Source organism: Amphiprion ocellaris, chromosome 22 (genome assembly GCF_022539595.1).
Source record: "Amphiprion ocellaris isolate individual 3 ecotype Okinawa chromosome 22, ASM2253959v1, whole genome shotgun sequence".
In the NCBI taxonomy this organism is placed as follows: domain Eukaryota; kingdom Metazoa; phylum Chordata; class Actinopteri; family Pomacentridae; genus Amphiprion; species Amphiprion ocellaris.
In genome coordinates, this window is record NC_072787.1 from 6,098,761 (window position 1) to 6,111,572 (window position 12,812).

Sequence of the window (12,812 nt, forward strand, 5' to 3'; positions counted from 1 at the left end):
CCATCCACCCATTATCTACACAATGCTTAATCCTTATTAGGGTCATGGGGGGCTGGAGTCTATCCCAGCTGACTTCTGGTGAAGGCAGGGGACACCTGGACAAGTCACCAGTCTGTCACAGGACTACACAGACAAACACTCTCATTCACACCTACGGACAATTTAGAATTACCAATTAACCTCAGCATGTTTCTGGACTGTGGGAGGAAGCAGGAGAAAACCCACACACAGGATGCATGCAAGGCGACATTCCTAACCACTGAGCTACTGTGCAGCCCATTATTATTATTAAAACCAGATTCACCAGTCTGCTCTAGATTTTATCAATCATTAAACAATATTTCTTACAGACTGAGGAACCTGTAGCACAGTACTTGAGAAACTGGCAGATTTAAAAGCTGACAAAGGTTTCTGCTGCCACCTACTGGAATATGTATTCAAAAACAACATTCACCAAATCAAACAGATAATGTCTTTGCTATATTACGACTTAAATCTCTATTTTTCTAAAGTCAGAAAAACACAATTTTCAGGACAATCAATGCTTTGATCTGCTGAACATATTATCACCTTATTGATATAGGTGTTACTTTGTGTTGCCCAGACCTATGATTATGAAATGAAACCATCTATTGCCATTAATCATCAACACTTTATTGTGCAAAAGAGTACAAACATACAGTCTGTTCACTGATATCACTGTCAACAAGGTACAGAGTGATAGTTACTGAACTTGGAGACACTTCTCACTTTAGCCTAATGACCTGTTATCAGGCACTTTAAGTTTTTATACAAAAATAAGCTATTCTCTTGGTGGGGCTGTTAGTAATAACGCAGTTTTTTTCTACTTGAACTGAAATGTTCGATGTCTTCTGTTGAAACTAAAACAGTGAAACTTATTCAAGCCGATTACCTGACTGATGAGTCAGTCAACCAGCACTACAAGAGACGACTAACAGCTGTGAAGATAAATGCACCTCACTGCTTCAAGCCCATGTAAGCCATATATTTACTTCTTTCTCTTTCAGGGCAATAGCTCCACCACAATTACAGCTACCTCAGCTAAAGTAGTCGGTGAACCGCTTACATTTTGTGTGGATGCTTACTTTCAGGAGGTCTCAAGCAGCTGAGCCAGCTGTGCTTGTGTATCAGGCAAGTGTTGTAACAATCAAAAGCTTGAAATAACTGGAAGTAAAGCCTGATTGTGATGGCTACATGCGGTGGATGTTGTTGTGATCCATGAACTGCTTGAGGTTCTGCAGGTTGTCCCACCACTTGAAGAGGAAGGTCTCTGCGATGAGGCTGAACCAAGGTGTGATCTCCAGTTCCTTACGCTTGGCCTTCTCTAACATCTCCTTCAGCTCCTCTTTGCTCACATAACAGTGACTTTTGATCTCATTGGGGTCTGGAATCAACTCCACGTCCTATAGAGAGACATAAATAAAGAAATAAATAAAATCTTAGGCTCATAGATGGATTACCAGACAAATACAGTCTAAATATGTACGACAATACAGTGCTGTTTTAAAGTTTGTAAACCCTTCAAAAAATTCTGCATTTAAAAGATGTTATACCTATTCATTTCTTCATTCAGGAAAATTATCCAGTATTACGTGTCTGTGAGTGGTCAAAGTATGTGAACCTTTAAGGTCAATCAATAGGATGACAACCAGGTATGAGTGGGTGCAGGAATCTATTAAAGTCTCATCTTCACAACATGTTTGTGAAAGTGTATCATGACATGAACAAAGGAGGTAACTGAGGACCTAATAAATATAGTAGTAGATACTTCTCAGGCTGGAAAACAAAAGAGTTTGGATGGATGAGCTGAAAACACAACTTTTCGGTTTAAATGAGAATTGTTGTGTTTAAAGAAAGGAAAATGCTGCATTCCAGCATAAGCATGAAGCATGGTGGTGGTAGTATCATTGCTTGGGCCTATTTTGCTTCATCTGGGACAGGAGGACAGCTTATTATTACTGACTGAATGATGACTTCTGAATTATACTAGTGAATTCTAAAGGAAATGTCCCTGAACTGAATCTTGTGTGAGGAAACACCAATATCTCAGAGTTGAAGCTACTTCTTGCTGGAGAACGGGCTACAATTTCTCCAAGTTTATGTCAGAACTGATAAAACACTTCTGTAAACATTTTGCTGCAGTAATTGCTACATCAGGGCGTCACATATTTCTACCACTCACAGATCAGTAATGCTAGATTATTTTCTTTTAGTATGACATTAATGTCTCATTTATTTTATTGGATCCTGTAAACCTACTTTTAAAACTTGTGAAAATCCAGCGATGCTTTACATCATATTTATGCAGAAAACAAAACATTTTTAAGGTTTCACAAACTTTCAGGTCACACTGTTGATGGTCAGGCACCATCAAGACAATTTTAAAGACTATTGTCATTAACATTTAATTTTCTGATAAATAACTTTCTTTTGATTTCAGAGTATGGTATCATAACTCATCTCCAAATTACACTGATAAAGTATCTCCTTCGTAAAGTGAAAATGACACCTAGCATTGCAGTTGTCTTAAGTTTCACGTCAAATCCTACAGCTTTAGTTGTCATTCCAGTGAATGCTGTTTTATGAGGTATCATAGGCCAGACTTCTTCTCTGAAAACGTCATCAATATCAGACATTTGCTGAACCAGGATACTCGTTAACCCAGGTCTGTATCTTATATTTAAAGCGTTATTACATTCAAGTAACAGAACTGACCAATGCTTTTGAAAAGATAAGGCAGGTCCTGCATGATGAACTGTCCATGCCTTAGTTCAGTCAATTATTATATCGTGCTCACATGGAGACATTTCTAAACGGGTCATTTACGTTGCAGTAACTCCATAGGCAAACAGAGGCTGGGTAGTACTATTCCAGGCAGTGTAGGAGTACTAATCTTTAGGCACACAATGAAGCTGTCATCTGTAGTCTCCTGTGTAGTCTGAACAGGGCACATTAGAACACACAGAACTTCTAATTATTCCTTCCAATAAGCTAATTAATCCCTGCTTCAAACCATCAAGATGGAAAAATATGGAATCCACTGTACACTAAAGATAAACCGATAGACAGGTATGTATTTTTCTGAAAACAACATGCTCTGCTCTGTGATCCAGACGTAACTAGAGGCACAAATAAGCCCTTCTCTGACATAAGATCCATGAAATCACTGCATCATTTGTCTGCAAAGTGACTGCACCCTATATTTTAAGGGCACAGGTCACTTTGATGTTAATATTCCCAAGTCTTCACTCAGGCATACCCACTTAAGTGACGAAGAGAGCTGCAGTATGACATCTGTCATTCATGCGAGATACAACAATACACTAAGTGATGAATGTTAGATAATACTGGAATTACAATAGACTAAATTTAAACTAGCAGCAGCTTAACAAATGGTCCCATTATCTAACAGCCTAGTTTATTTATGACTTCCTAAACAGAACAGAACAGAAACAAGGTTCGGTCTATGTGTGATAATAATCTAACTACTTTACTAACTGTAAAGTAAAAGTGTTCCAGCAGCTTTGATGGAGGTCAGGACTCAACCTGAGGATGGCCATAGCTGAAAGGGATGTTACAAGGTCCAACTTTGTGAGACGACACTCTAAATTGCCATCAGACTAATGGAAAGTAGTGCATGTCTGAAAGGGGCTAAAGGAGCCAAGATAAAAATCATACATGTTCAAATGCAACCCTGCTCTAAGTCAACCACCTTCTGCATGAAGAGGATGTAGTCAATCTCATGTTCTCCCCAAACACCATCCGACTGAGCCTTGTAGTGGATCCTTGTTAGATAAGTCATTTCATCTGGAGTCACCTGAGAAGCAACAGGAAGGAAGAGGAGATCAGAAGTAAGCACAGGTCGGCCACAATCCTCCATAATCCTCTTGCAGTAAAAGCAGAAGCCAGGACTTCAGTGGACAGCCTACCTGCTCTGGGGGGATACCCAGCTCAGCGTTGAGTCTCCTCTGAGCAGCTGTCCTCACCCCCAATGCATCCCTCTCCTCCAGCTCACTGTCTGTGTGCAACGGGTGACTGCAGCATGTGTTTGTGAAGCAGCCTGCACAAAAACACAAACTGAAGATGTAAAAACCTACAAATGCTGTTTAGTGCCTTCACTATGCTGCATGGAACAGCAGGAGTCTTTCAGAGAGGAGTCACACCGGGAGGATCGGGGTTTTCTGCTGACCTGGGAAAGTGATTTTGGCATCAGACCTCTGTTGTAAGAGCAGCTTCTCTTCACTGTTGAAAAGGAAGACGCTGAAGGCTCTGTGCAGTAGCCCTGGAGAGACAACGTCAGTACAAATCAGAAACATTGAAAGGAAAACACATGCTGGAACGCGCATTTTAATGCAGCAGAGAGGCACCTTTATCAATGTTGGAGTTGAGGTGACAGTTTTTCTTGGTGTCTGCTCCGATCTTGCGGTCGTTCTCGTCGATGAGGATGCACATCTCAGAGAGCAGCTGCACCTGTTTCTGGTCCAGGTGGTCTGTGGTTATCTCAGGCATTCTGGCTGCAGAGTGAAGGTATCGCACGGCACTGTGGGACAGCAGGAGGACAAACAGGTGGACAACAGTTGATGATTTACAGTTTTATCACCCTATCTACACTTTCCAATGACATTTTAAACAGAGCAGGAAATGTCTAACTAGGAAGCCTTTGCAGGGTAGTGAGGAAAGGAAAGCAGAGAGAGAAAATCAATTAACTTTTACACTCATGTCGATGGAAGTAGATACACTACCAGTCAAAAGTGGACACACCTTCTCTTTCAATGTTTTTTTTAATTTTTAAAAAATATTTTATATATGGTAGATTAATACTGAAGACATCAAAACTATAAAAAATACATATGGAATTATGTTGTAATCAAAAAAGTGTTCATCTTCAGTATTAATCTACAATGTAGAAAATAACGCACATAAATAAATAAAAAGCATTGAATGAGGAGGTGTGTCCAACCTTTTGACTGGTAGAGTACATGTGATGGTGTGTGCTTCTCCAAAGCACAGTTTTTACAGTATAAGCAGGGTTTGAACTTTTAGATTCTAAAAATAATCAGTGTGTTATCAACAGGGCTGCACCTACTGACTATTTACATTATTGATTAGTCTATCGATTATTCAATTAGTTGTTTGGTCTATAAAGGGTCACAAAATGATGAAGAATGTTAATGAGTGTTTCCCAAAGCCCAAGATGACGTCCTCAAATATCCTGTTTTGTCCACAACCCGAAGATATTTAGTTTACTGTCACAGAGGAGAAAATAAACCAAAAAAACATTCAATTTAAGACACTGGATTCCGACATTTTTTCCTGTTTACAATCAAAATAGATGGTGATAAATCTAATAGTTACCCACTAATAAATGTGTTGTTGTAGCTCTAACTACCAACACATCTGAGTAGCAGCTTGTAAAGATTTAAACTGCCCAGTGTCCAAGGAACATGTTCAGATAACTGATCCAAAGTCCAACACCCACAGAAACCGAATGTAAAATGACATAAAGGCTGCTCTGGGAAACCTGGTGAGGTGTGTGACGTGTTATGTGTTCCAGACTGTTATTCAGCATTTCATACAAGCCAGTGAGTCTGACAGACTCCTCCTACAGACCAAAAGGACATGCCTAGTCCTGGTTCCTAGTTTCAAGTGAAAGATTTTTGCACGAAATCCATGTGTTGCTTTCTCACACTATTGCACTGACCTTTTACAGATTTCCACTTTCAGCCAAGAGATACATGGAATGAACAACTAGTTCCTGGTTGTAAGACAAAAAGTTTAACTATTTGATTTTGTACTGCCAAGTTTAGGCATTAAAATAAACTGGTGAATTCATTGTATCATATAAACAAAACCACTGTCCTCATATGAACACTTTTTTTTCAGAAACCACTTCCTGTTCAAAGTTAGTGCATAGTTTTAGTACTCATCAGCCCCGATTAATCCTAAGTAACTAGGGAAATTAAAAATGCATACCAAACAAAAGCTCGGGTAGAATTTGGCGTGACTGGTGCATCGAGAGAGCTACGTATATCCGGACTACAGAGACACCCAGCCTGCTCAGCTATGAATAGCTCAGACACACTACCTCCAGATTATGGTCTGTAAACTCATCACAGGCCTTCCGGCCTTTAAACTCAAACACAGACGCGGTTTCAGAGAGTCTGTCCTACCTGGATGAGGCTCTGCAACAGCTGACGGCAGGTCTGGAGCTCAGACGAGCTGCTGCTCTGCAGGACACAGGTACGTTTGATTTCAGCACAGCGGCGCCCTGCCAGGATACCGACCGGAGCACCGCCCACACAGGCCTCACCATCGCCTGACCAAAACGGAAAACCAATCACAAGGACGGAAGACGAGGCTGTGGGTAAAAACCGGAGAGGAGCACCCGAGGGGAGGGATCGGAAGAGACAGAACATAAGGAGACAAGTCAGAGCAGTCGATTAAAATAAATAGTAAAAATGATAATAAGTTAAATAAATAAATAGCTAGATTAGAGATCAAATCAAATAAGGGAACTAGGCAGTTTAAAAAAATAAAGAATAAGATTGAGGGTTAATAGTTAGAAATTAAAAATCAGAAAATTAGAGAACAAGAAAAACACTCAGAGGCAGTACTCTGCCAAGGCTGTTCATTCCTTTATATAGCATTGTCAGAAATGCAGCTTTTTTTTCAGAAATGCAGCATTTGTTTATTAGTTACTGATGATCAGAAATCACTGCACCATAGAATGTGATCATTTAATACAGATGTAAACACAAAATCACCTTGTGCTGAGCACAGGTATGCGTTATGCATGTGTATGTTATGTATGGATACTGAATCACATTGCGACCTAAATATGTAGCGGGCAGCGGAAATTGGTGGGACTCGGAAACACCCCCACATTTAATCAATTGTTCCTTGTATCATTTCCGACAGATAAGTCCCGATAAGTCCTCAGCGGTAGATTTGTAGCAGGATCGCAATCATGAGATCATCAGCAGGCAGCTGACGCAGCGTTCTCTTGTTGTCATGGTTACAGTGACGCCGTGCCGCTATCACGCAATGATACAGAAATCTTTAACAAATCCGTGGATCCAGACTATCAGCTGCATCACTGCCAAAATCTAATCACTTGGTCCTTGTGTCATTTCTGGCCTTTCCTGAAAATTTCATCCAAATCTGTTTGTCCATTTTTCAGTGATGTTGCGAACAGACAGAATAGCAGACGGACAAGCGTACACCGATTGTCAACTAACTCCGCAGCATTCTTTGGTAGACTAATTACAGTACAACCAAATTGTTTACTGACCATGACGTTACTGTGCTTGATCGGCCAACCAACTCATCTGATCTGAACTGTGGCTTATTAATGGTTAACATGTCAAGGTGTTTGAAATATATGTGAGCTCAGACTGGTTGTGTGAACTAGCAAGCCCTATCTAGATTAATCAATGAAATAGTGTCTCTGATCAGTGTGTCTACAGATTGGAAAGTGCACTACCTCAAGAGCCAGGCTTTAACACAGTTTGGGCACTGATGAAGCATTCTAGAGGTAAAAGCAGCAGACAGCCTACAGTAATAGTGAAATCAAAAAGCTACCAACAACTACTGAGCAGCAGGCTTTATTATCAGTTAAGAGCCACAACCTTTTTTTAAAAGGTCCCCCCCCCAGTGAAAATGAAATTGTTGCTTTTTTTTCACCTTGTTAACATGTCTATGTGTTTTGTATATGCTGGATTACATATAAGCAAAATAAGCATTCAACACCACAGCTTAGCATTTCCACTTTGACACTATACAATGTCTCATCATTTTTTTTTCAAGCAAATTGCTGTTGGCCAAATAGTTTAATATAAAAACCGTTCATGTTTTGGGCCATTCAATCTATCAAAAGTCTCAAAAAGTCAGAAAAGGGGAGGCTGAGATATGAATTGTATGTATATCTTGTACTGGGGAGGATTTCAAATAAATTTATTGTTGAGATTATTGATTAAAATGTTTACCTTTCCTCTTTTTCCTCTACTATGTTTGGGCTGTTTGGTGTTGTCCGTTTAATTTCTGTATTTTGTGGAATTTCTTCATTTCCATTGCAAGTTCAGGATCAAACGCCAACAAACCATTTGTCTGATGAAGGTCTGGCCCCAAAATACCACAAATATATCTATTTTTGTAAGTTGAACAGTGTGCTGGAGCCTTTCGTGGGGCTTCTGGAAATGCTTGTTCCTCTCCCCTGCACCTGTCCCATGAAATCGATGTGCAAAGAGTTCCTTTGTCTTTGATCCCTTACTCTTATCATTTGCTTATGTAAGCATAACTGCCATGTAGAAGTACTTGAGAGCTCACATACAGTATAATAAGTTTTTAATGTAACCCTCAATTGATTCTTAATTGTTGATAAAGCTAATAGGATGTTGCCACTTAAATTACACAAGATAAGCACACATAAGACTGTCAAAAGTGTCCCTTTTCTACTCAGGACTCTCCCCTGGTTGAGACATCACTTCATTGTTATACTGTCTTTACATTTTTCAGTGACAATAATACAAAATCTTTGGATTGCTACAAAATCAGTGTAAATATTTTCTGGTTAGTTAGAACTACTTAGTTATATGTGGTTGAGTGGAGGGTGGTTATGCTTTTAAGATGAATCTACATATGAACAACAGCTGTAAAGTAAGAGAACTGTTCTGCAAAAACAAGTCTGCCAGCAAAATAGTAATGAATACCTGCAGATGTAACTCCAGTTCTATGTGTTCAGCCCTCTGCTGGGCCCTCTGCTGGACTTTAGTTTGTGTTTACCACCCCTCAGCTCCCCCCATGTATGAAAGCGCATGAAATTCTAGTTTAATCCCTCCTTTTAGCTGCCATCACACCTACAAACCAGATTACCAGCACAGCCTATCAGGATTAACTGATAAATCAGATCCTCTAAACAACATGCAGCATTCTACAGGTGAAAGAACCAGACAGCTGACAGTAAGAGTGAAATCAGAAAACTACTAATCCTCTCAACTTGCAGAGTGGGATTTTCTCTATTATAAATCTTCTTCAGGATGGATTTAGGAGTTGAATACGTATGACTGAATTACTCCAATACCACAACTTGCCATTGTGTAGTGTAGAGTAGCAATCAATTAATCAATTATTGAAAATTCTCATAAACTCATAGATTAAGTGACAAATTGACACTGATTTTATTTCTGAGAAAGTAAAGGGTCCTCTTTTATATAATTCCTTGAGATTGATATCAATGTCATTATAAACTGGTAATATTTAATGATCGGGGAGAGATGTAGATAATACTGCTTTAGCAAACATATCAGTACCACTATAACACCATGCTACTCTATTACAGGTAAAACCCTGTGTTGAAATGATGACTAAAATAGAAGCATGAATGCACTTAACATAGTAAAATGGGCCCTGTCTGTCAGTCATATCCTCCTGAGACCTGGCCCATTCATTTATGTCCTCTGTAGTAGGCATCTGTTTTTGATCTATATCTTTTGATTCATTTGAGCTACCTTACTAAATCCAGATGTCTCGTGATTGCATAGGATGAGGAGAACTTTGTTTTCATGCTGAGGCAAAGTGGAGACTGTAGGAAAACGCAGGCCTCGCGACTGTTGAGAGTTTAATTTCTGTTAATGTTCAGTTTTATTTAGCTTATTACAGTTTCAAGTTTCAGAAAATGGATTAACATTCTTCTCTGTTCTACTTTTACAAAATTCTGAATTGTGAGCTCCAAGAAGGCAGGAAATCACCAAAAAAGTGAAATTTAAAGATAACTTTTTCTCCCCTCGGTTCTCACGAGGATATGTATTTCAATATTATGATGCATCACTGATACATCAGTAGGAAGTGTTTGGGGTCTTGGTGTCCCGTTCCAGCTGGATCCACTCCGTGTTTTCCTCCAGACACTGACTGTCAACACGCCATCAGACCACAGCACAGCTCGCACCACCCAGGCCTCTGACAACTGAACATAAGTATGGATTGTCTGTCACAAATACAACCTATAGAGAAACCGACAAAACGTTCACTTACTTACAGAAGCCTTGCTCCGCTTCAGCTAGACAAACCACGTCTTTAAAAGTGTGCTGCGTTTGTTTACGACGGTATGTCAGAGCCGAATCCAGCAGGCGCACCACTCCGTTCCCTATTCCTGACGTCACGGATTTTCATTCGTTAGCCTGTCGGCGACGCGGCTGCCCATTGGCTCACAAAGTGCAAACACAAGCCACGTGATACGGAAGTGGGTGCACTAATAAAATACGTGATGTGTCAAAATTTGGATCTAATTTGTGGTACTTGTCAAACTAGAGCGCGCTATCACCGCCCTTTGTCAAAGTCATTCGTAGACGGCATGTTTAAAAATACAACTTCATAGCCCTGTATGTTTTCGTATCAAGCTGTGAGGGATATAGCCGTGTCTTTTAGCTGTTGTCTGATGAACCGACGTTAAACGCCGCAATGAAGGTGATATGTGGCAGCTAGCCCGTGCTAGCATGTAGCTCATTTCATTTGTCGAGTGGTGCTTGCCAAATATGAATTCAGAGAAGCAGTGACAGTGGTGAGTGTCTGCTTGTTTCGTATATGCCAGTATTATTTCGGCGGTAGGTCACGGGTCCTGAAACAGAGGTCAAATTGTCATTTTGCAAGCGCCGTTAAACGTTAATTAAACGTATGTGTCAACTGACGCACGTCATACTTTCAGTTTGTCCGTTAGTAGCGACATAACGGTAGTTAAATATTTATCATGCGTTGTCTTGCTACTTTTGATCCATTACTGCGATACTACTGCTTCATAAAGGTAGCACGAACCTGCATAATCTCAAAACGTCTCACACTGAACTTCATGAAAATACACTAAATTAATAATGTGGTAATGTCTGTTGACAACCGTTGATTTTTTTTCTAGCAGTTGACTAACGTCAGGCTGTCGGAGGTAAAAACGGATCACATACAGTTCATGAAGGATCCATTCCTCAAAGCGGTATCATTGACACATTTAAATATGACACATTATTACCACAATTATCCTCCAACAACGCAAAGTGGTAGTGAGTAAAAAAAAATCTGAATTGAAAAGTCATTACTGAATTTCAGGGCTTCTATTGTTCAGTTTAGGTTGCTGTGTCAATAGGAGAGATACAAAAATACATACTAGTAAACTTTTGTTATTTTGCAGATAATATGATATGTTTTATGACACTTATCCAGGTTGTTTTCTCCTGACTAGATCCTTGCTTGTGTTGTATCTACTCTCAGATGTGTGTTGCTTTGGATAAAAGCATCTGCTAAATGAAATTGTAGAATATTTTGCTAATTACCTGATTTACTAATGCAGGTAAAGTCTATATTGTGGATATTAGGGTGAGCGTTGCTGAAAATAGTTCAACTTTTCTCAGTATTTGAGGAGAACAAGCTCACTCACAGGGAAGACATCAATGCATTCTTTTCATTTTTTTGTGCTAAAAATTCTATCCGTGTGTGATGGTAATTGACCAAACTACAGCCATTTATGTAAAATAACGTGATTTCCTTGTGTGTCTATGCTACCTGTGTTGAACTTATTCAGTTGGAGAAGTCACTTTTGATAATACATCTAGTATTAGAATGGCTTTATTGTCATCATACATGGCATGACGAAAATATAAATAGCTTCCACTGGACGGTGCATAACAACAAGCAATAAGTAATAAAATATCAACATTAAATAATATATAACAAAACAATATTAAAAATGCCACCGTGTGCGAAGGAGGCCAGATATTTACAAGCAAAATAATCATTACTGCAATTATCTGGCTCTGAAGTGAAAAAATCCCGCTGTTGTATCAACTTTTTTCAGAATAGAAACACTTGATAAACAGAAAAATACTTTGACTTTAGTAATGGTCAGACTTTTTCAGTAAAACAACATTCAGCTGTGATGGAGCTCAGGATCCAGCTATGTAACAAATGATTTAACTGTAGCTGATAAACTGTGACTGTGTGTAACAGCTCAACTGTCTGTACTGTTGAGAAGTACACAGTGTGATTTACTATCCATGTGAGGGATGATTTATCACTATATATAATTGATAAAATTACTAATGTTGTTACATGTGCCAACTTCTCTCCCTTTGGATCCTGCTGCTATCTGATGCTGCAGGTATTTAATAAACTCAGAGGAAAGACACCTGCAAACACCTGGAAACAACAAACTAAACTTCAGCTCCTGTTTATCATTTGTCAAGTCAAGATGTTCTGATGCCATCAAATTAAGGGAAAGAGTCTCCCAGGCTTTACTGGCTGCTAGTAGTAAACTTGGATTACATGCAGTTTACCAAGGAAAGCTTATTTATTGGTTGAAATGACGTCAATGATGTTTTAAACATCTGTTATTTTTTCCGACCATCTTCCAACAGCAGGCACTGGTAAGGAGTAAAGTGAATTACTCAGAAAAGAGGTTTTATTGACAAAGTGCTTTTTTTTGGATCATTATTTCCCTTTTTATTTTTTAAATATAATCTCAGTCAGGTTCTCCAAGTAAAGCATTCAATTGCTAGGCCTTTGATAGTTTAAAAATATGCTGTTTCAAGACAAGACTGCATCAAAAAGCACCCTGTTTGTAAATATATGTTGATTAGAGCTGCAACAAATAATCAATGACATTAATCACTAGCCATTTTTATAACTGATTCCTCGGTTCAAGCAATTATTTAAGAAATTCTGTGATACCCGCTTTCTTTTCTCCTCTGTGACAGTAAACTGAATATGTTTGGGTAGTGAACAAAAGATTTATGGATGTCATCTTGGGCTTT

At 39.2% G+C, this 12,812-nt stretch overlaps 2 protein-coding genes across 5 annotated transcripts in view; one reads left to right on the forward strand and one right to left on the reverse strand.

The window, feature by feature from the left end:
- Positions 1–632: 632 nt before the first annotated feature.
- Positions 633–10,171, reverse strand: idi1 (isopentenyl-diphosphate delta isomerase 1). Of its 2 annotated transcripts, none has more exons than XM_023265326.3 (7): positions 10,051–10,171; positions 6,192–6,379; positions 4,389–4,561; positions 4,211–4,303; positions 3,951–4,081; positions 3,734–3,838; positions 633–1,424 (listed from the first exon to the last, which is right to left on the reverse strand). In XM_023265326.3, the coding sequence occupies exons 2-7, from the start codon at positions 6,332–6,334 to the stop codon at positions 1,212–1,214; spliced, it is 858 nt and encodes a 285-aa protein (XP_023121094.2). In that variant the 5' UTR covers positions 6,335–6,379; positions 10,051–10,171; the 3' UTR covers positions 633–1,211. The 2 variants fall into 2 exon arrangements, with proteins under 2 accessions (XP_023121094.2, XP_023121096.2); XM_023265328.3 differs by having other exon boundaries at positions 10,055–10,165.
- The window catches only part of LOC111565255 (WD repeat-containing protein 37-like), a 32,542-nt gene continuing 29,629 nt past the window's right edge, over positions 9,900–12,812 (forward strand). Inside the window, exon 1 of one of the 3 annotated variants that reach the window (XM_023265301.3) lies at positions 9,900–9,992. The gene's annotated coding sequence lies outside the window, so the exon portion shown is untranslated. Of the gene's footprint in view, positions 9,993–10,270; positions 10,577–12,812 lie in introns of those variants that run through there. The other 2 variants (XM_023265293.3, XM_023265316.3) reach the window with 2 other exon arrangements.